At 38.4% G+C, this 24120-nt stretch overlaps 2 protein-coding genes across 13 annotated transcripts in view; one reads left to right on the forward strand and one right to left on the reverse strand.

Annotated features, from left to right (window-relative positions):
- ARFIP1 (ARF interacting protein 1) overlaps positions 1-6522 on the reverse strand; it is a 129410-nt gene extending 122888 nt beyond the window's left edge. Inside the window, exon 1 of one of the 9 annotated variants that reach the window (XM_086704105.1) lies at positions 6206-6442. The gene's annotated coding sequence lies outside the window, so the exon portion shown is untranslated. Of the gene's footprint in view, positions 1-6205 lie in introns of all 9 variants that reach the window. The other 8 variants (XM_025921821.2, XM_086704104.1, XM_086704100.1 and 5 more) reach the window with 8 other exon arrangements.
- Positions 6523-6655: 133 nt separating this feature from the next.
- Positions 6656-17004, forward strand: TIGD4 (tigger transposable element derived 4). 4 transcript variants are annotated; one of them, XM_086704094.1, is made up of 2 exons: positions 6656-6965; positions 14066-16820. In XM_086704094.1, exon 2 carries the CDS (start codon positions 14607-14609, stop codon positions 16140-16142), a length of 1536 nt encoding a protein of 511 aa, XP_086560220.1. In that variant the 5' UTR covers positions 6656-6965; positions 14066-14606; the 3' UTR covers positions 16143-16820. The 4 variants fall into 4 exon arrangements, with proteins under 4 accessions (XP_086560220.1, XP_086560223.1, XP_086560222.1 ...); XM_086704097.1 differs by lacking the exon at positions 6656-6965 and adding an exon at positions 6991-8939 and having other exon boundaries at positions 14066-17004; XM_086704096.1 differs by lacking the exon at positions 6656-6965 and adding an exon at positions 6991-8927 and having other exon boundaries at positions 14066-17004.
- The last annotated feature ends 7116 nt before the right edge of the window (positions 17005-24120 follow it).

A 24120-nucleotide genomic window follows, 5' to 3' on the forward strand; every position in this document is an offset into this window, starting at 1 on the left:
AAGACAAGTACAAAGGACTAAAAGGTGGCCAGCATAGTTGAAGTGGAGAGTTAAGCAGAACATGGTAAATGATGAGGCTGGAGGGCAAGGGTGAGTTAAGCACTGTTAAGGAGTTTTACTTTTATCCTAGAAGCAATGGGAAGTCATAGAAAAATTGGGGAGGAGAGAAAAGTGACAATCAGATACGGTTTCAAAATAAGCCACTATGTCTCCAGGATGGATAATGGATTAGAGAGGGGCCAAAATAGAAGTGAGCAGAGACGAATGGAGGCTACTATAGAAATTTCAGGCAAGATGATGGTAACAACTAAAGTGGTAGCAGTGGAAATGGAAAGACGTAAACAGATTCAAGAGATATTCAAAAAGTAAGAGTAATAAAACTTGTTGACGGTAACTGGGAAAGGGAGTTATTAAGGATCACTCCTAATTTTCTGTTTTGCACAACTGGAAAGATAATAGAGTCACTCACTGAAATAAGGAGCAAAGAAAAATGAACATTTGTTTTGTTTTGTGTGGGAGTGAGGGGGAAATCAATTTAGTTGTAAACATATTGTATTTGAGAGAACTTTAATATATTCAACAGAGGGTGCCAACAAGGAAGCAAGATATACAGGCCTAGAGCACAGAGGAGATCGAAAACACACCCTTAGAAAAGCTGTCGTCTTTAGCCTAGAAAAGCAGCTAACTATAATCCCCAAATATCCAAGAAAAACATTAGACTTTGACCATCTGGATTTAATTAAAACAAAAGCTGAGAGAGAACATGGCAATAATATTTCATCAGCTAAAACGAAAACTGCTAGGCACCACGGGAAATACAGAGTTTTTTAAAATCTTGGTTCAATAGTACAGTAATTATGTCACTAATCATGCAGTATTTTAAGGTTTTAGCATGGCTGGCGAACATTGTTGGGAATGTTTTATACCTGTGCTGTCCAATAAAGTAGCCGCTTAGCTTCATGTGGCCGCTGAGCACCTGAAATATGACTGGTGTGACTGAGGAACTGAATTTTTAATCCTAGTTTATTTTAACCAATTTAAATACCCACACGTGGCTAGTGGCTACAGTATTAGAGCTGGTTTAGAACTTCTTCATCTATTTCATCTAATCCCCAACAACTACCCTGCAAATTAACTGTGAGTGGTTGTGGGTGATAGAGGGATTAGAGCACTAGAAACTTTCATTCCATCTGCCTAACACATTATTCGAATTTTAGTTTCAAGAATATATATTACTTGTGTAATTAAACATATTTTTAATTTTAAAAGTAATTAATATGCCACATAGAAAAATTAGGAAATACAGAAAGAACAAAATAAAAATAATCTGTACATGTATCTTTAAGAAATAATCTGCAATTAACATTTACTCGTATCTGAAGAGGATCTGTATTTTTAACACTTTTGTTAGAAGTACTTGTAGCACAATGGCCCAAGTTATTCTCTGAGTTTTATCCCATTACTCTTCTCTCCCACCCCCATCTCCAAACACCTCGGAAATCCTTTTAGACAGCCACTATCTCTGGAACTCAACCTTGAACCTGCCAAAAATAAACACAGTCCACTCGCCTGTCTCCCTTTATTACCATCACCCTTTGCCACTAATGTCACACACTTTAACTGGAACCCAATCTGTACCCCACAATGTCATGAAATCATTTAGTCACTATCACGAAAAGAGTACAAGCTTTGGAGTAGAGCAACTGAGATTGTGAGTCTGTGGTTCTCCTTTTACAGCGCCGGTGACCTTGGACTACTTACTTCCGCTGGTTTGTGTACCTGTTTCTTCATTTGTTAATAGAAAATAAGAATACTTAATATACAGTATCTATAAAGCATAATGCCTAGCCAAAGTAGCACTTAATAAACGACAACTATTATGGACTTAGGACTGCTCTACATGCCCTGAAGGTAGTAGCACTCAAACAAAACAGATAGGGGGCTGGCCATCCTGGAGGCTACATGCCACTGATTTAACCCCTAGGGACTCTTTCCACCTGGGATTTGAACTCCTGATCCATCCCTTATTAGGTGTGTGACCTTATACAAAGCACTTTAGCTAAAATCTCAATTTCTTCATTTCTAACATGGTAATATTATCATATCCACTTGATATGGCTAGAATAAAACTATGTATATGACAACTGAGTATATGAAAGTATATAAAACTGAGTATATCAAAGTGCTTTGTAAATTATTAGATGCTAAATAAACAGAAGGTATTAAACAAAGAGTAATATATTCCTCTTGTCCCAGACAAAGCTTTCCAACGAGTATGCCGAGAATGAATTACAGATGTGCTGAAATACTGACTGCCCCCTCAGCCTTCAGGGAACCAGAGAGAGCCTGAATATAGTCTGCCCTACAAATATAATCATTTTCTATGTGTGCCATGATGCAGAACAATTTGGAAGCCTTGCTCTAAAATACTATCGCATGCTAGCAGAAACTGGAGTTGGCTAACTGACTCTCTCCTCTGTATGACTTAGGCTTCATCACAAGTTCCACTGTTCTTATGATCCTGCTTCAAAAACAGTGCCTCGCAGTTCCCTAAAGGGCTAAAGAAGATCAAGGAGCTGTTTAGTCCAATGCTATCAGAGATATACAAAAATGAAACAAAATAAAAAACTCTTAGATGAGAATATGGCAAAGATATTGCCATATTTTCACAAAAGATTAGAGCAATTTCCAGTAACACCTATCTATGACCACCGCAAGACAAAGGTTTAGAAGTCATGGAGAAGAGGAGAATCAGAGATAGGAGAAAGAGAAAAGGAATAAAGGAAAAAGAAAACAGCTGAGAATCTGCAAGAATCTGAGAATTCAGTGGCTTCCATGTTTGCCTAAAGGTAGTAGGCCAAAGATAACAAGATTATTTTCAGATTCTTTCGTTTTATAGTCTTTTTCATACATCCTAGAACTAATGCTGCTGCACAGTTTTAGACTGTCATGGTCCCTAAATCATCATCTTTCATTATGTAGAACTACTCTTTCCAGTGTGTACATACATTGTTAGTTTTTTCATACATGGCCATATTATCTTAAATTCCCTGTTGAATTTATTCTTATTCTTTCCTTCATCCTGAGTTTATTCCTTTCTCCATCCCAAATTGATCATTCTCAAATGTATTTATACCTCCAGAATCTCACAAAGCCAAGTTTATTACTTAAAACCTTTTTCTCATTTACCACTCTTCATGTCATAAATGCACATACACTCCATATACACACAGATTTATATCCATCCTGATGGGAAAACTCTACCAAATAACACTCCATAAGTTTTCTCCAAGTTCATTTCTTTTGGTCATACTTTTAGATAGGACATTCAACAAGGTGTTCATCTACTGAAGATTATTAAGGGAAAACATATTCTTTTCTTAATAGCTGATAGAGAAATCAAGTGAGATATCCCGAAGTCATGCCAAAAACAATGTAACGGAAACACAGCAGAAGCAGTCTAGACTAGACTAGTCTACTACTAGGTTCAATCCTGGCTCCATCAGTGTAATTTTGAGCAGATTCCTTTGGCCTCAGTTAATTGTTTAGTTTCAGTTTCTTCATCTATAAAAATGGGGATTTTAGCCACCCTGTAAAAGTTGCTGTGAGGATTAGATGAGATAATCACATAAAGCAATTAGCATAAGGCCCGGCACATAGTAAGCAAACAAATGTTAACTGTTGGTATGGTGTCAGATATAACCTATCTTCTGACTCTGTCATTACCTTTTTAGAAAGAAGCTAATTTAGCATAATCCTCTCTTTATGAAATTATGTTTTCTTCTCCCCCAAGTGAGGATGCTAGACAGCTGGAAGTTCTCTTTGTGAGAAGAATCTAGTTGCTCTGCATGAGCTTATGACAAGCTGTATAGGTTTCTGCAAGTGTCAAACATTTTACAACTTCAACCCTCGACCAATAAACACTTGGCAACCAAATCGGTAAGTTCAAGTACACACTCTAAACTCGTACTGCATTTGGAAGGATACTAACTTTTTTACATGAAAGAACAATCATTAAAATACCTGATACAGACTAGAGGGAAAGGGGATGACTAGATAAGCAGCAACATACCAAAAGTTATGAACCACACTACTAAACCATCTTATTTGCCATTCCTAGCAAAGCCAAAGTCTAAAATAATGCCTCAAGTAAAAAACAAGAAAATGAAAGCATAGGATAACCAAAATGTAATTTTTTAATTCTGAACTGTACCAGGTAGGATGGTGATATTTAATACGTATTAAATAATAATAAACACATTAACTTATAAACCCATTGGATCTCCGCAGCATTGGCCACAAACAGCTATCCCTAAAAAGAAACCTCAAAACCACAAATCAGGAACTAAGTAAGTAGGCAGTCTTACTTCCTTCTCTAGGTCTAGGAAGGAATTTAGAAACGCAAATGTTTTGAAGTAGTTAAGAGATTTCAGTTTAAAGCCTAGAATCTCTGCATTCTACTCTCCCAATACAAGCTATTTACAGTTTGAAAAAATAAAAAGCTCCACAAAAAAAAGTTGTCATTAACTTAAACAAGACACTAAGGAATAGTTTTTAATCTATCTGGAGGTTATGTACTTCTTAAGAATTTGGTTTTTTTAAAATGGACAATCCCCCCTACCTCCCTCCAAAATGCATTCAAACAAAACTGCACATACTTTAAAAGGTGGGGATGAGGAAGACCCCTGAAAGTTACAGACTTCTAGACCATGGACCCCACGCGTAACTCATGATTAAGGCAAACTAATTTATCAATTTGAAAAGGAATGAAAGTAACTGAGGCAGAGATTTTCATACAAAAAATAAAATCCGAAATATTTTCTATTTTCTCAGGTAATGAGCATTAGATGTGGTGGTTGGGAGAGGGTGTTGGTCATGTTGAGCAAGGAAAACAAAAAACCATGGGACAAACAAGAAAAGTAGAGTTAAAGCAGTATTAACACACAGTCCATTGTAGTCACTCTGAGACAGCAGCAATGAAATGGCCTGCAGCCTTAACACAGCACTGTTTTAACAAAACCAATTCTGGTGCACATTTCCATGCCAATGAAGTTAATTAAATGGCTAATGTTAGCACACCCCTGTAGGTCAAAGCACAAGTTTATGAAAAGTCCTGTAAATATTCCAGTTTTCCTTATCAGATAAGAGCTGAGTTAGATGGAGTGCTTGGGTGGCTCAGTCAGTTAAGCATCCAACTCTTGGTGTGACCCAGTTCATGATCTCGCCCTGGTCGGACAGAGCCCAGAGTCCAGCTCTGAGCGCGGAGCCTACTTGAGATACTCTCCCTCCCTCTCTCTCTGCCCCTCCCCCACTCGTGCTCGAGCACGCGCTCTCTTAAGGTAAATAAATAAACCTTAAAACAAAAAAAGAACCAAGTAAGAGAGATCATGTCCTTTAGGAGAAAACAAAGGGAGGGTACAGAAATCCTAACAGGGGGTGGCTTAAGGATCTGTAGGAAGTATCAACTACAAACTTTTTGAGATCAATGGGTACAAGAGGGAGATGAAAGCAAAACAAAGGAAGTAATAAAGTAAAAGGGAAAACGTCTAGAAGCTGTTCTTTGAAACAAAACAAAACAGAACAAAAACCTCTTTCCTCTTCCTAGACACGTAAACAGTAACTTGGCAAAAAGGAACGGATGAGAAGACGACAGCACGACTTCCTTCCCAAACTCCAGCATTCGTTGGCCGTCCTCACAAGCACAGTCAGACTTGGGACATTTCTTAGGCAAGGCTCCTCCCTGCACCACTGCCCAGTGAACTTCTTGGAGGGACTACCAACTATCTCCATTCCTCTCACTGCGGGAGAGAGGAAGTAGGGGATGCAGTGAGCGGAGGAGAAACATAAAGACTGGACACCAAACCTGAAGGTGGCCCACTTCGAGACTTAGCCGAGAAAGACCTGGATCCTGCCACCCCTTTTCCCCACCCAATGCATGCAAAGATGAGAGGGCGCAGCCCTGCAAGGGCCAGTCTTCCCTTTCCACCCGCTGTTTCCGGGACACCGGGGGTCGGGGCAGAAACCAAATGCCGAATACTTGGGCAGATATGTCACAGACGAGGGGCAGAAGTGTCTAGTGAAAAGTCTGGAATGGCAAGCTCCACAAGCAATGTGTCCACCCCCGCCAACTACCTCAGACCAGCCTTCCTCCTCCCACCCCCACCCCCCTCCCACTTCTTTCCCGGCGGGCCAGCACCGCCCTCACCTGTCTGCGGGGAACCCGGCAGCTCTCACGTCGAGGATTATCTTTGCCGCTGCTCTCCGGAATAGCCTCAAACCTGGCAAGAAGTGAGCGGAAACGCGACCTAGGCCTTTTCCTTCTTCCCCTCCCCCCACGCACCTCGGATCCTCGGGGGCGGGGAGCAACTGCAGCTGTCACCGCCTCACACTGACCAACCGCCGAGGACACACAGACCGGCTGCCTCTCAACCCGGCCTGCAGCACCAGCACAGAGAGCAGCGGAGCCGGAAGTGAGGAGACCGGAAGTAGCGTTGTCCTTGGCCCTGGACGGCCTCTCTCTCCCTCAATCTGGCCCGGCCCAGCCACATCTCGGTGGTGCCAGCGCGCTTCCCTTGAGGCCTCCTCCGCCCCACTCCTGGAGGCTGGCCCCGCCCCTCCCGTTGCGGCCCTAGCAACCACATCCGGGGCTCCGCCGGCGCCGTTGCCCGGGTAATTTTCTGGCTCCGGCCGAATCACAGAGGGGTGTGCGCGCGGGTCCCGATGCATCTGCCAGAGCTGAGAGCTTGCGGAAGGGCGCGCGCGGGCCTGGTCTTGAGTGGTCGGAGGTCTCCAGAAGCCCTCAGCATCCCTTCTTTCTTACTTATACACCCCAGCCTCACGCGTTAGGCGTTCCCCCTGCAGATGGTGAGCCGGCGGCGGGATGGTGGAGGTGGACGTAGCTCGCTGCCACGCGTACCACAGGAGAGCCAAAGCTTCCTTCTCAGCTGCTGGAGAGCACTTAGAAGGTTGTTTCAGTACCGCGGCGGGTGGGAGGGTGGAGGGAATGCGGGGTTAAGGGAACAGACGGGATGCGGGCGCCCCACAATCGCTTCCCCAGTGCCTGGAGCGCCCCACTCCGGCTGCGTCGCTCACGTCCACCCACTTCAGGAAGACCAGACCCCCAAGCCTGGCATCCCCTAGTTCTTGTCACTTGCTGTCTTTGTGATCACTTTCTGCACTGCTCTCTCGCTAACGGTGGATCCCGGATACTTTTCTTTCCTGCTCCTCTTTCTTTATCCGTATGACTGATTTCTGCTTTATTTGCCCGTCCCATTTCTTCTTAAGCAGATCACTGCCCTCTCTACGGAAACCGCCGAACAATCCTTTTTCTCAGAGCCCTTTGTAGTTTACTAAGTTGAGACCCCAACCTGTACTTTGGATACTCTCCCCATCCCCGGAACTGAATGGAGGGAATGTATGGCTGTGCAGTGGTGCTAGACATACCTGAAGCTCGTTTGCCTACAGTACATACAGTTGATCCATCCACATTCATCCCCCTTCAAGGCTCCGGACTGCATTTCCTTTGACAGCCTTGGGTGCTCATTTTTACCACTTCACTTGTAGAAATGCGAAGGGTAACAGTGCATTCCGTAGAATTTACCATTCATTTACGGTCTAAAGACCGTACTTCTTACCTCCTTTATTTGTCATATTAGTTGGTGATACATTTTTAGTGGCTAAGTGCCCGAAGGCAGAATTCTGCCTTTACAAATTCTAGGGAGTTTCAGCATAGTGAATCGTATATCCCTGTACAAATATCTTCCCCATAGCCATAAATGGTTAATACCCACGACAACGCAAATGTGTCAGAAGTGAGTAACAATATTTATCAGCTGAGATCTCCAGGAGACTTCCTCTGACAAAAACAGTACTCAAGTCCCAAAATGTAAATCTATGTATAAAGGACCATTATCTTAAGTGGCTCTGTCCCTAACAAAAGAGAAGAGCAAATATATATGCTAGTTCACTTAAACTGTATCTTCAGTTCTATAGCCCACTGTGGAGTTTTCTGTTTAGAGCCATCCTGTTAGTCTTTTCAATTGTAAGAAAAGGATCCCAATCTAGAATAATTACTGCCGTTCTTGTATAGGAACAGAATGGAGCATAGTAGCAAAGTGCAAGTATTCTTAGAGTTCTGGAAGGGTGACTAGGAAGAGGTGCATGGCTGAGCTTAGTCGTGCTTGAATGACCTGTACGTGACTGAGTTGGCTGGTGTCTTAACGATTCCTGCCAGGTGTCTCTTGATTTCGGGAATGTTTAACTTCATTAGAATCCGTCTAGTTATCAAATTGTTAGGCTCAGAGGTGTTTCTTGCATTGGAAGGGTGGACGCTTGCTTTAATTATTTGTCCTTAGCTGGATAGTTTCCTTGGCAGCTGCTGGCGGTTTTGCTAGAGATTCTGATGGACTTGGAACCACTTGGAACTCATCCTCATTTCTGTTTAGTGAAGGTGCTGTTAATCATGTTAGGTACCTTGGTCAGTGCATTTCTGGTACTGTGCGTGATTAGTCCTCATGCATAGTACAGGGCGACACACAGGATTAATCTTCCCATGACTTCTGCTGCTCCGAGGGAAATTAGAATGTAGGTTGGCTCAAAGAAAACACTGGAAGCTACTTCAGCTGGTGATGGAACACAGTGAAATACTATGAACTTTATTTTGGAAAAAGAAAGCAGAAGCTGGTATTTTTTGATTTGGGGGAAATTTTTGATTCTAACAGAAAGTTCTTATTTTAAATCTAACTCTGCTTAGATGGAGACCTACCTTCCTTCCTTTCTCTCTCTCTCTTTCTTTTCTCTCTTTTTTTTTTCTCTCTCTCTCTCTCTTTTTCTTTGCCCTAGAGTTTGGGGAATTCTGCCTGCCCATTCTCTTTAGGAAGAATAGAAGATTACTACTTTTCTCTAAATTGACATCTGTGTTTGGAGAGGTAAGAAAAAAGGTAATAGTTGTCTGCCATATATGTTTATGATATGGGGATTCTCTACTCATTTACCTTTGTACTGCTATTGGCTATTATTCAGCTCTTGCAAAATCAGGTGCCACTTTTTCACTTGGCTTATGGGGAACTCTGACGGCCTATATTTCATTTATTGACCAAGAAGGAAAGAGGGCAACAGGTTAAAGAATACTATTCCTTTCTGAATGAATTAAATGTGCATTCGACTTTTTTTCTTTGCTTTAGATGTTAAATACTTTATATTGTTTACAAATAACACTTTCTCAAGAGAAAGTAAGAGGTGCTACCTTCAAATCTTTTCTAGGGGGATTCTGGTAATGTCACAATAATTTTATCACTCTCTATCATCAGCTCCCTTTTCATGGAGACATGTTGTGTTAATGATTGCACAATGTAATTCTCTGGAAACAAACCCTGTGTTGGAGGGTACTGATAAATGGAACATTTAAGAAGCCTGTGAATAGTAGTATGATTAGAACATAAGAGTAGTGGGGCGCCTGGGTGGCGCAGTCGGTTAAGCCTCCGACTTCAGCCAGGTCACGATCTCGCGGTCCGTGAGTTCGAGCCCCACGTCGGGCTCTGGGCTGATGGCTCAGAGCCTGGAGCCTGTTTCCGATTCTGTGTCTCCCTCTCTCTCTGCCCCTCCCCCGTTCATGCTCTGTCTCTCTCTGTCCCAAAAATGAATAAACGTTGAAAAAAAAAAATTAAAAAAAAAAAGAACATAAGAGTAGAAATTGTTTTAACTACAAAGAGAAAAAAACTGAAGTTATCCATAATTCCATTATCTAGAATTAACACTGAACATTTTTGTCAATGTCTTTTTTCTATAAATATATATTTTTCTACATTTATTTAACAAATTGTGATTTAGAACCTACTGTTTGCTGAGTACTAAACACGGTAGGAATAGCCATGAGCCCCTGTCCTCATGTAACTTTCAGTGTATGTTGGTTTTGTTGGCATACGGTTTTGTATTTTGCTTTTTTCACTGAATATATTATGGAATTTTCTTCCAATCATTAAATACTCTCCTTCAGTGGCTCAGTAGTATTTTAGCATATATATTTCTTAATTCATTTACCTAATCCTTTTTGCTACACATTTAGGCTCTTTCCCATTTTGTCTGTAATTAAAACAACAGTGGGAGGAATATTGTTGTATGGTAAAATTCTATGATTTCCAGTGATTCTCACTTTGTATAATTCCCTCTCATTTGAACATGATAGGATATCATTCTCATTATAATGTTTTCTTACATGTACAAGGGATTTTGCAGAAGCAACCAGTTGACTTTAAGTTCATCAACAGGGAGATAATCTGGATGGGCCTAAACTGATTGCATGAGCCTTTTAAGAGCAGAGAGTTTTCTCCTGCTGGTTGCACCAGAGAAGGCAGAGAGATTCGAAGCATGAGAGAGATTTGACAGGAGAAAGGTTCTCTGTTGCTGAAATGAAAAGGGCCACAGTCGAGGACCTGAAGGAGGCCTCCAGGAGCTGAGAGCAGTCTCTGCTAACAGCCATCAAAAACTCAGGGACCTCAGTCCTACAACCACCGAAGTTGAATTCTGCAAATAACCTGAATGAACTTGCAAGCAGATTCTTCCCTAGAACCTCCAGATAAAAGTCCCATTTGACTAACATCTTGATTCTGCCTTGTGAGATCCTAAGCAGAGGACCCAGCTGAGCTCACCTGGACTTCTGACCTGCAGGACTGTGAGATAATAAGAGGGTATTGTTTTAAGCTACTAAATGCAGAAATAGGAAATGAATACATTTGTAAGCTAGATTATTTTTGCATCTCAAATTATTATCTGGGGATAAAATCCTAGGCATGGACTTGCTGGATAAAAGTGATGCACATTTTTTAGATTTTTGTATCATGTTACTAATTTGCCCTTTGTAAGCTTTGTACCTGTTTATATACCGCCTCATAACCTATGTTATATTCTGGCAAACACTAGATACTGCCATTCTGGTAGGCAAAAACAAAAAACAAAAAGGGTATCTCCTGGTTTGAAAGAAGATTTACATTTCTCTTATTACCAGTAGAATTGATTATTGTTTCCTTTACTTGGAGTTCACTTGGTAAGTCTTTTTTAGTGACTTGCCAATTCTTTTTCTTTAGGTAGCTTTACCATTGACATGGAGAAAATAGTATCTAATGTGTACGGTATTTTCCTGCTATAATATTTTCATGGAGTAGAATGATTAATGAGCATAATTGAGAGAATGGGTACTTCTGAGAAATATTAGCTACTGCCATTACTCCCTGCAAGAAATATCCCAGACATTATACTGTGCGAGAATGGAAAATGTTAGCTTCATTGGTTAAGCAGTATTGGTGCCTTGTTCTTTTCTAGGGAAAAAAAAGTCTGGCTTGTCTGGCTCAGCATCAGAAATGTGGTTGTTTCGGGTATAAACATATGTTGTATATTACCATGGAAAATTATAGGTTTCACTCTTGTTTTAGAAGGAAATATATACTGTTAACTCTCAGAAAACAACTAAGATCTTCCTAAATGAACATCATTATTTTCAGTTTGATCAAGATAATCACTAATCTCTGTGTATATTATATTGCTTTATTTAAGAGGGAGTGAAGGAGGAAATTCAAGTTATTTTTTCTCTAATCCTTGTTATTTGAGATGAGAGGGTTTATTTCTAACAAATGAAATAAGGCAGAAGGAAAAAAGGAAGGAAGGAAGAAAAGAAGAAGTAAGGAAAGAACAGAAGAAAGAAGGAAGGGAGAAGTTGGGAGAGTCCCTTTTTCTCTTGGAGAGTAGTTCTGTGTGGTTTTGTCTTAAAAAATTGTTTCTTGCTACCTCAATTTCTAAAGGTTGGTATCTTCCCAATAAGAGCAAGATATTTAAAAATGTTTATTTTGAGGGGTACCTGGTTTGCTCAATCTGTTGAGCATCTGACTCTTGATTTTGGCTCAGGGTCACGGGATCGAACCCCTATGTCAGGCTCCACACTGAACGTGGAGCCTGCTTAAGATTCTCTCCCTCCCCCGCCACGTTCCCCCCCCCCGCCCCTCACTCCCACTTGCATGCTCTCTCTCTAAATTTTTTAAAATTTAAAAAAAAATTAAAAAATGTTTATTTTGAAGTAATTGTAGATTTACAGGGAATTGCAGAAATATGTATAGGGAGGTCCCATATATGAGCAAATTTGTTTTGTTTGTTTGTTTTAATTGAATGCGCAAAGCTTATTTACTTAGAAAGGTCAGCCCACCCTAACGTTGGGATATGGTTGCTATTTGTGTTCACAGAATTCATAAAGGCCTATTCTTCTGTAGAGGTTTGATGTTGCTTTGTTGTTGTTGTTGTTGTTGGGTTTTGGATAGGCATTGCAAATGCTGCCTTGGTTGGGTGCTGGGGACACAGAGTGTACAACTATTATCAAAGGAGGCCACACCAGTGTGATCCAAAGGCACTGTAATATAGTGAAGAGAATGGTAGATTTTATATTAGTGCCCTCAACCACGTTATAACTACATGAGCTTTGAAATTCAGTTTTATCTTCCTCCTGAGTTGTTTGAAATACAGGAAGTAAAGGTGTTTGGAAAATAAAGCCCTGGGCTATCATAATTATTATTAAGGTCTTTTTACAACAACAACAATGAAAATCCTTTACTGGTTGTAATTCCTATGATAAAAATTAACTTTTTTTAGACAACAAAGGCGGAGGAATTTTGACAAAAAGTTTTGTCAAAAAATTTTGTGCAAAAAATGCATATGACATCTTGAAACCTGGGAGAAGAGAAAAACTAGAGGAATGGAGTGCCCACACTATATCACACAGCAGTAACACCTGCTCATCAAATTAGCTTGCTACCTTGGCCTGCAGTAGGCCCGAAGCCTGTAGATTCTGGTATAGTAGGTGCTACCTGGGAAGGTAGGGGCAAGCTTATCTGGTCCATGTGACTGTTCTCACAGTACTGTTTGATTTAAGAAGATCTCTGCTTTCAGTATATGTTTAAGGTGGGATTCTTGCTTCAGTTTGCAAGTAGGATTTTGTAAAATCTTTGAATTGTGTAGATTGACACAGCCAAAGGGACGTTAGAGAGAAAATAATGATAACGAGATCATGACCAGGCATTCACTGAACACTTTGCAAGGTACTAAATACTGTGCTGAGCACGTCACACTCTCTCGTTGAATCTCATTGAATGTGCAATGACCCTGTTTGGTAGGGGCTGTAGTTACACCTATTTTACAAACAAGGAAGCTGAAGCTTCAAATGGTTAAGTAATCTACCCAGGATCCCGTAAGTACTAAATGGCAGAATCACTTGTCAACTCAGGTGTGGCTGGCACCAAAGCCCATATCCTTACACTATAATAAGCTCTATTTTACAGATAAGGAAGTGGAGGTCCTGAGACATTAAGTACGACCCATGGTCACTCTCCTTCTTACTCTTAGTCTAGGTCTTTTTCTGCTTTATACCCTTGTAAGAATTTGCTTATTCCTATGCATTTTGTCAACTATTTCTGGCCTCTGCACGTCTGGCTGGTGTGTCAAGTTGATGGAAAAGTTACTAGGTTTGTAAGCATTTAGATAAAATAAGACTTTGATTTCTAAAATTTGTAATCGAATCACTTGTTTTGATTTTTAGTGAAGCCTTTTCTACCAGACTCCTATAAAGGAGACACTGTCTCCCATGTGCTATTAAAAGTTGAACCTTGTGACTACTGTCTGACTATGTTTTTCTTTTAGAGGAGTCAGAGGGGGCAGGCTATGACTTCATGTGAAAAATAGCCACCAAAGATCTATCCAGCATAATTTTTAGTTTTTTAATTTTGGTAAGTGCCCATTTTTAAAACAGATTAAGTTTGTCTGAATTATTTTGAAAGTATATATTACAAAACATTCAAAAGCAAGTGAGAATTCAAACGCATAGAGCAAAGCTACAGGGCTTTTTACCGAGGCCGTTGAGGAGGTAAGCCTTTCTCCTGGAAGCTTTGGTTATTATATTTTCAGAAACATGGTCCCATTCTTTTCTTTATTATGAAAAGCATAACTAATTAGTATAAATATTCTTTTTGATATTCGATTGACACATAATTGCTAAAATAAGTTGTTTGTTTTTTTTTTTTACATTTTCAAGAGGCAGAAGATATACCGTCAGGTCCTAGAAGGAGTCTACCACTTCCTTCTCTACCCTGAAGAGACTTGGAAATTAATGGGTAACATTTTGCATGAAAATTACTGAATGCTATTCCTTCTTATCTCTGAGGCCTTCTGTGGAGAATTAATAGGAGGTTGAGTGTGCATGGATAAAATGGATCATCTTAAAGGATTGAAGTTCCAAAAATATATCAGCAGGACTGGACAGGTTTGACATAATGAGATTTCTATTTTAGCTTGACTTCTGGAACTCCGAATAAACTATAAACTGAGCCGCACAGGTCCTGGGAAGGAAGTTTCTCTTCTAAAATATTCTAGTTGCATATAACATTTTCCTTATTCAGAACCTTTGAAAAAATATATTTACATCTCAATTTCCTGAGAATTAAGACTAATAGACACTTGCCAACTTTTAATATATGAAGCGGGATAGAAAGCAGCAATTTGTATCATTTTGGAAAAGAAATTTAAAGAAACAGACACCAGAAAGACGGGAAATCTCTACATAAGCACCAGTTGAGATGGCAGAAGCTTCTGTGGATGCCTCGACTCTGCCCGTAACAGTGAAGAAAAAGAAAAGTTTATCCATTGAAGAAAAGATCGACATTATAAACGCAGTAGAAAGTGGCAAGAAAAAGGCAGAAATTGCAGCTGAATATGGAATAAAGAAAAATTCACTGTCTTCTATTATGAAGAATAAAGACAAAGTTCTAGAAGCCTTTGAATCTCTGAGATTTGATCCAAAGAGAAAAAGACTGAGAACTGCTTTTTACACAGATCTGGAAGAGGCATTAATGAGGTGGTATCGAATTGCTCAGTGTCTAAATGTACCAGTTAATGGCCCAATGCTACGTCTAAAAGCTAATGATTTTGCACAGAAACTGGGACATAATGATTTTAAGTGCAGTAACGGTTGGCTGGATCGCTTTAAATCCAGGTACGGTTTAGTATTCAGAGCTCAACCTGTGGAAGCTACGGGTGTTTCAGTAGACCCTTCAACTGTCTGGCACCAAAATGTACTTCCTTATTATTTAAATGATTATCATCCTAAAAATGTTTTTAATATAAAAGAGACTGGGCTGCTTTATCGAATGTTACCTACAAATACATTTGCATTTAAAGGAGAAACCTGCTCGATTGGAAAGTTATGCAAAGACAGAATAACTCTAGTGGTTGGGACAAACATGGATGGCTCAGAGAAACTTCCTTTGCTCATCATTGGAAAACACAGAAATCCACATTGTTTCAAAGGTATAAAATCATTGCCTGTGTGTTATGAAGCTAACAGGATGGCATGGATGACCTCAGATGTGTTTGAACAATGGATGCGGAAGCTCGATGAGAAATTTCAAGCCCAGCAACGAAGAGTGGTGATCTTTGTTGATTCTTTTCCTTCACATCCAGAGGTAAAGAACCTAAAGTCCATTGAGTTAGCATTCTTTCCATCATGTGTATCTTCCAAATTTATAGCTATGAAACAAGGTGTTATTAAAAGCCTTAAAATCAAATATCGACATTGTCTTATCAAAAAATTTTTAAGCTCTGTTGAAGGCAGCAAAGAATTTACATTTTCCCTACTAGACGCAGTTGATACTTTGCACCTTTGCTGGAGGGCTGTAACCCCTGAGACTATTGTTAAGAGCTATGAAGAGGCAGGATTCAAATCTCAAAAGGGAGAAAGTGACAAGACAAATGCAGAGACAGACACTGGTCTTGATTTGGTTGCCCATGCTCAGGCAGCAGGTGTGGAATTTCCTGAAGGTTTATCTCTAGAAGAGTATGCTGCCCTCGATGATGATTTGGAGACGTGCGAAGCGGCACCAAAAGGTGATTCTGTATGGACCGAAGAGAGTAAATCAGATGAAACTGGGCTTTATACTTCTGATGAAGAGGATGATGGTGGATCTCTAGGAACTGAGCTCCCTTTACCATCAAAAAATGAGGCCATAACTGCTTTAGATACTCTTAAAAGTTTTCTTAGAAGTCAAGATATGAATGAGGAGCTTCATAATTCTTTAGCAGACCTTGAAATTTTTATTAACTCATCATCTAAATAATTATTTGTGGTATAACATCTTTTCCTAATGTATTTTACTAGATAAGGTATATGAAGGGAAACTACCACTTAAACACAAAAAATTTAAAAACTAGCAATCTTTAGTTTAATTGCACATGTCTTTGACCTGAATAGCAAAGTTGCCCTAGGTAGATTAAGTAAAGAGTAAATAAATGAAAAATATGAATTTCAACTTACCAAGGTTTTGGGGAGTAGAAACTGTATTACAGAGGCCTTGTACTTGAAATATATGGTACATATGTCAAAAATAGAAAACTCTCCAGCTATTTGATTCATACAGGTTGAATTGGTGATTGCTATTTTTCTCTTTTTTTTTTTAAAGCATAGATCATGTTCTAGAATATTTTAATTTATCTACCTCGTCTAGGAAATAAAATATCTATTACTTAGATATTTATTTTTATAAAGACATATATTCTAGCCTCATATCAAGTATTAATTTTAAATTACTTTATTTTTCTTGTAACTAGCGTATCTTGCTAACAGGAAATTATGAATAAGCACTGAAAATAAAACCTGACCCAATTATATACCAAAATGATTAAAAATATATGTCTCACTACTTTCCAGTTATTTCTATATAAGGTCAAATGAAAGACTATGACCTTATCAGATTCTTTCTGTCATCTATAACCAGAAGATGATATAGTTTCTTCCTAAATATTTATATGTATGTGTATACATTTAATAGAAAAATACATTACTGAAACATTTGTTAAATTCTTATAATATATTTTAATAAGATTACTCTTGAAAAGTATATATGAAGATATATATGCAGTTACTAAAACAGAAAATATCTTATGTGGTTCTTATGTTTCTAATTTTAACAGCTGAAACTTTTAATCTATAATATTTAATTATTTCTTGATTTTACTGAATTTTATTTTCAGGAAAAACTGAGTGTTTTCAGCATATTTTGATATATTTAATCTTTTTTTCTTTCAAATTGTATTAAATTTCTGTTTGAGGAAGTTTTGTCTATAGAATATTTGAAAATACTGTATGAAATTATTTACTCTCCATCCATAAAATCGTCTTTAAAACTAGAAAAATATCATGTGTCAGACTTTTCTGTTGTTACATTTTAAAAGTCATGCTTATTTAATGTATTACATATAAGTTAGGGTACCCTTTGAAAAATATTTTGGAAAAGTGTAAAATATTATACAGATTATTTTTATTATGAATTATTAGTCTGCCAACATAAGACACATTTGGAAGGAAATATTTATAGAAAGCATTTTTATTTTCCACTGTTGATTTACTCTGCTTTTGAGATTTAGTAATAGTAAGCCTTAAAAATATATTAAGCTGAAGGAAATTTCTCATAGAGTGAAATATAGATTACTTAAGCTTAATTGAAAACATTTTAATTAATGATTTGATTTCAAATTTTAGCGTGATTGGAATTGTGTACCTAAATCATGGCCCTTAATCTCTCTTAAGAGCCCTGGCTGTAATTAGAGTACCTGGCATATATCCAGCCTTCAGTAATTCTTTTCTCTCTCTTTCTCCACTTCATTCATACCATCTTACTATCAAATGTTCTTATTTAACCATTCCAGATATTCTGTGACATAAGAATTATTACCTCCATTTTTGGTAAGGTGAGGACATTGAAACCTGAAAAGATAACTTGGTTAAAATCTCAGAACCAAACCCAAAATGCAGTAGTTCCCTATCACCTAGACCTATGTTCCTCTAACTATACACCCCTCTGCTTCTTTTCTCTACTCTGTAAAAGAAAATTCTGTTGTTTTTTTCCCTTGAGTTTAGGGACCCGAGGGTGAAATATTTCAGAGAATATGCTGGATCTATGCTAATAGTTCTGTTCCCGAGATCTCTCCTGAGAACACCGAGATAATGAAACACTGGGACCTTGTGAGTGGGTAATCCTGTACCACTCTAAAACAGAGGCTTTAGGGGAGTTCAAACAAAAATACTTGAAACAACTTTAATGTCCAAATGCTGAAAGTACCTACTGTTTTTTCTCCTATATGACATTCCTTTTTTTTATTTCTGGGGCATAATAAATCTAAAGGTGATAAAGGAAGATAAGGCTCCTATAGAGAATTAGAAAAAGATGCCTGCATATTTAAATTTAAAGATAAACTTTAAGTTGTTAATGTTGTATACTCTTCTGTGTAGTTTACAAGCTATATACATTTAAACTATTTTCAGAACAATTTTTTAAAATGTTTATTTATTTGGAGAGAGAAAGAGTGCAGACGATCAGGAGAGGGGCAGAGAGAGAGAGGGAGAGACAAAATCCCAAGCAGGCTCTGCACTGTCAGCACAGAGTCCGACTAGGGGCTGAAATTCACCAACTGTGAGATCCTGACCTGAGCTGAACTCAAGAGTCAGACGCTTAACTGACTGAACCACCCAAGTGCCCCCAGAACAAAATTTTTTTTAATTTACTTTTCCCAGGACAATCCCTGCATACCTCACTCCTGATTTATCTTCTCCATACATAATCAGCACAAAGTTGGGACTAAATGTCACTTGTCTTTTCAGAAAATAACTTCATTTAGCAATTCACCTGCTTTTCAGTTAAATATAGTATTGTTTTTATTGTTCTTGCTATATAAATTTTTACTGTTACAGCAATGTTTTTCCCTTTTGTCTGCTTCATCAAGCAACAAATCTTATGTTGAATTTAGGACACTGTTTCACTTCACTAGTGAAAGGTTTGGTTCAGGATAAAGTAGGACAATGAGTAAACCAAGGCCTATAGGTTTTATGTTTCCTGCCTGGCTTCTCATCTGGACCTAAGATCAAGTGTAAAACCTCCCATTTACTGTATACAAAGCAGAATAATTGGCAGGGGGGCGGGGAATAGTGGAGGGAGAATTGAAGGAGAGCTTCTCAAGCAAACACCTCCAATGTGAAGGGAGGTCCTTTTTCAATCATTGGCTCAGTAGGGACTCCATAGAGACTGGCAGAGAGAGGTTTGTCCCTTAGGGGAGGCAGCACACACATCTGCCAACAGGTTCAGAGTCCGGTGGTGGGCTGGATCTTTGGGGTCACCTAGAGCTACCTAGCCAAGTACAGCATGGCATAAGGCAGCCAAGAAGCTACCAGTAGCTGGGAGGAATTCCTACCATCGGAGGAGAGAAAGGCCTAGGTTGGGGGACCATAATGTACATCACTAAGTTCTCAGAAAAAAAAAATCCTTCAATGGAATAAATTAAATCTAGTCCAGTTCAGTGCTACCTTGCAAAAGACATTTCATTTCTCCAAATAGCAGTTTGTACCACCCATAAAATGAGACTGACACTTCATTTGAATTTACGGAGGATGAAAGAAAATTATGCAGATGAATACACTTAGCAAACTCTAAAGTGTTCCCCAACTATAAGGTATGACTAGAAAGGCACCTCTGTGCTACTACTTCCAGATATGCTCAGATATTAGCCTTGTGGTCACTAAATACCAAGGACGATTTTCCCATTGACATTCTTTGATGCAATAAAATAGGGAATTCAACATTTCTAGGAATACGCAATTTATCTGTAGAACTAAAACATTTTCACTTTGAATGAGGGAATAAGGTGACTTAGAAACTTTCAAGTTTTCCTGAATTGCTCCTTATGCAAAGCATTTCAGCAAAATATTGTAGACAGTCAATTGCTCACCATATGCTCACATGACCTCTTTGTGCCAGCATGGGGGCGGGGGGCGAGATCTCTTTTGTCTCTTCTTACAAGAGCACTGATTCCATCATGAGGCACCCATCTTCGTGATCTCATCTAACCCTAATTACCTCCCCCAAACCCCATCTCCAAGTACCATCACACTGGGGGTTAGGGCTTCAGTGTATGAATTTTGAGGGTGACAAACATTCAGTCCATAGCAATTACCTAGTACCAATAAAGGCATTCACATATTAATTAATATGGACTTGCTGTATCAGTTTCCAACTTGCTATAAACTAAAAGGGTATGTATATTACAGAACCTATAGCTATTAGCAAGTTCCTTAAAGTTTATAAAACTTTAAGAAGAAATGAGGACATTTTTCATGGCCTTCAATAAATGGACAGACCCAAAATTGAAATACATATGTTTGTTTCTTCTAAGTTAATCCCAATCAAAATCCCAATGCAGGTTTGTTGAAAATTTTGCAAAATAATTCAGATTTTTCCAAAAGAATAAGTATGTATTGATATCTAAGAAAATTTTGGAAAATAAAAATAGGGAGTATTTGACCTATAGCAGAATTTTAAACAATATGGTATGGGCAACAGAATTAATCGGTCAATCAAAAGAATAATATATGATGTCTAGAAAAAGAAAAATAATATGATAAAAATGGCTTAAATTTTTTTTAATGTTTATTTTATTTTATTTTTTTATTTTATTTATTTTTGGGACAGAGAGAGACGGAGCATGAACGGGGGAGGGGCAGAGAGAGAGGGAGAGACAGAATCGGAAACAGGGTCCAGGCTCTGAGCCATCAGCCCAGAGCCCGACGCGGGGCTCGAACTCACGGACCGCGAGATCGTGACCTGGCTGAAGTCGGACGCTCAACCGACTGCGCCACCCAGGCGCCCCTAATGTTTATTTTTGAGAGAGGGGGAGAGGCAGACTGTGAATGGAATAGGGCAGAGAGAGAGAGAGAGAGAGAGAGAGACACAGAATCTGAAGCAGGCTCCAGGCTCTGAGCTGTCAGCACAGAGCCCAACGTGGGGCTGGAAATCATGAACCATGATATCATGACCTGAGCCAAAGTCGGATGCTTACCCGACTGAGCCACCCAGGCACCCCCAAAGACGGCTTTTAATCATTGGTGAAATTGATGGATTATTCAGTAATTGATATTAGGGCAACTTGGCTAAAGACACAGGATTTTTTTTAAAAAGTCCTACATCTAAATGAATCCCAAAAGGATTAAAAAAAACTCTAAAAGAAATGGAGGAAGGAAAGAAAGAAAAAAATGAAGAAAGAAGGGAGGAAAGGAAGAAAGACAAGAAAAGGAATGTGGAGAAAGAAAAGAAACTTGTAAATACTAGGAAAGTAAAGGTAAATGTAAATGTTTAATAATATTTTAATAGGAAAAATATTTTAAAAGGTATGGCACTCAAGAATAGTTGAGTGTAAAAATATTAATAAAGTATGAAAATATTGTTAACATCACTCAAAGAAATGCAAGCAAAAAGTGGGACGTCTTTGGGGGGAGGGGCCATCACATTAGACAAGATTATAAAAATGACAATACCAAATGTAGGCAAGAGCATAGAGAAACGGGTGCACTGGTGTTGGAAGTATAAATTGACACATTTAGTTATTAGAGTTGGTATGTGTTAAGTGTTTACTAATTACCAGATTGTTCTAAGTGTTTTGCTGTGTTACTTAATACTCAGAATAACTCCCAACAGTTATCATCCCCATTTTACTGCTGAGAAAATTTAAGTATAGCTATAGCTAATAAGTAACAGAACTAGAATTCAAACCCAGAAAATCTGACTCAAAAATATGCTGTACATGGAATAAATTTATCCTAACAAAATAAAAACATTGAGGACATCTGTTGCAGTGTATACAAGTCCATAATTCTTTATCCAAAACCCTGGGGACACATATGTTTCAGAATTCAGAATTTATCAGATTTGCAAAAGATAATATATGCATATACTTCATGTTATATAATATCCCCAGGAGATTCTAGGGCAACATCCCATAATCAAACATTAATAATTTTGTAGTGAAACGCATTCATGTGAAGTCAGATATGTAAAGGTAATAAGTAACTTAATAGCTTCATAGTTTTTATTGTCAAATAAGTTCATGGTAGGTCGGTTTTTACTATCAAATGGGTTACAAAAAGGCCTTCAGATCCTGTAGTAACTTAAAACAAAAAAAATAGACTGAAAACTGTATGAATGTTTGTTTGAGAGAAAGAGAGAGCACACATAAGCAGAGGAGAGGGGCAGAGGGAGAGAGAGAGAAGCTTAAGCAGGCTCCACTCAGCACAGAGCCTACCCTGGGGCTCTATCCCACGACCCCGGAATCATGACTTGAGCTGAAATCAAGAGTTGGACTCTAAAAGACTGAACCACCCAGGCACCCCAAATGTTTTCAATAGAGAATTGGTTAAATGCACGTGTTATATTGAGTGAAATGTCAAGGCCCAAACTTTTTTTTAACTTCTTTTACTTTCATGTATATGAAAATTTGCTTGCCTGAACTGGATGTTTCCTAAATTTGACTTGCAAATTCTGGAAATGAATCTCCTATTCCTCTGATTCTCCTTGCTGAACATCTTCCCATCTCTGCCAGGCTAGAAATCTTTTTGCCAAGTGAAACAGGATCTATAGCATAGTATTGAATTGGTGAAAAACCAGACTTGCTGGTTTAATGTACCATAGATTACACGTTCATCTTCATGCATTAGGCCAATTTAAATTCAAAGAAATCCTAGGTCACAGAACTCATAGACGGTGTATCAGGCGAAACAATTGAAAGGGTAGGGGCCCCGCTTCACTCACTTCTACTTATTTTTTCTTATTCATCAAATCCAGCAAGATGATTTTTTTTAAGGTGGGGCTGTTGTATAATCCCTTTATATCTATCTCCCCAACAGTACCTATTAAATACAAACAAGCTATTGATATATTAAATATTTGCTCAGTTGGAGGACTAAATGCAAAGTTACAGATAGTCTTGTTTCCTGAATTCATAATTAAGATGGGGTTTTTGTTTTGTTTTCTCCTAACTTCCTCTTTGTATGCCACTGAACTCTTTGTTAATGCAAAGTCACTGCCTGTGTTATTGGCTGATACCACGCCTTATTTTCTATGTTGCAAAATAGGTAACCCAGCATAGAGATAAGAGCCACTTTCCTGTCACTATCTGCCCAGTTGAGGAACCATTCCCCCAAAAGATCCAGAATCTATCTCTTAACTCTTGCAGAGATAACTGCCCCGCTCAAAAGTAAATATCTAAGAGAATTTCATATTGTTATTGTAATGAACAGTTAATTACCAAATTGAATTAAACCAAAGTTACCAAAAAAGGAGACGAAAGAAACGAAATAATAACAAGACTCAGACTTACGCAAGGCGCCTCCCTTAATTTCTTCCAATTATTGTAAAGTCAGCCAACAGTAAACTTGGAAAAAAAACCTCATGTATAATGCCACAAGAGGGTAATCATTAATTTGGCATACTCTAATCTTAAATTTTTAAAGTACAGGAAAGTATATGCAATACAAATATCTATCTGCCAATTTACATAATTACTATTGTGTTTACTTCAGATTACCATATATATCCTTTATTTTCTTAATTTATTCCTACGTATTTTATAGTTTAGTTGCTACTGCAAATGCAATATTTTCCTTTTAATTTTCAGATTACTACTAGTATAGAAAAAGTGAGTGGTTTTTGACTGTTTTGTATCTAGTAACATTACCAAAGTTTCTTATTAATTCCAGTATGTTTTTCAAATCAGATCATTTCATTATCATTTATTAATAAAGATCATTTAATTTCTTTATTTTTTAATTTTTTTTAACATTTATTCATTTTTGAGAGACACGGAGAGACAGTGTGAGCAGGAGAGGGGCAGAGGGAGGGAGACACAATTTGAAGGAGGCTTCAGGCTCTGACCTGTCAGCACAGAACCTGATGTGAGGCTTGAACTCACGAATCATGAGATCATGACCTGAGCTGAAGTGGGACGCTTAACTGACTGAGCCCCAAAATCACTTAATTTCTTTATACTAATTATTTTTCTTATTACTACCTGAAGGCCAGGAAATACTCCTCTGTATTTTCTTCTTCATATTTAAATTTTTGTCTTCATATTTAAATTTATTTTGTGGGTGGTAGAGGCAAGGATCTAACTTTATTTTTCCTAAAGGGAACCCCCCCCCCATATATTGACTAATTTACCCTTTTGTAATAACTTTGCTATTCATAACAACTTCCTGCACCTGTACCAAGAGGTCAT

The sequence above is a fragment of the Puma concolor genome, chromosome B1 (genome assembly GCF_028749965.1).
Source record: "Puma concolor isolate L17-30 chromosome B1, mPumCon1.1.hap2, whole genome shotgun sequence".
In the NCBI taxonomy this organism is placed as follows: Eukaryota; Metazoa; Chordata; class Mammalia; order Carnivora; family Felidae; genus Puma; species Puma concolor.

Bases quoted from the DNA above. Each gene is read 5' to 3' on its own strand.
- TIGD4 (XM_086704094.1), top strand. From the start codon at position 14,607: ATGGCAGAAGCTTCTGTGGATGCCTCGACTCTGCCCGTAACAGTGAAG.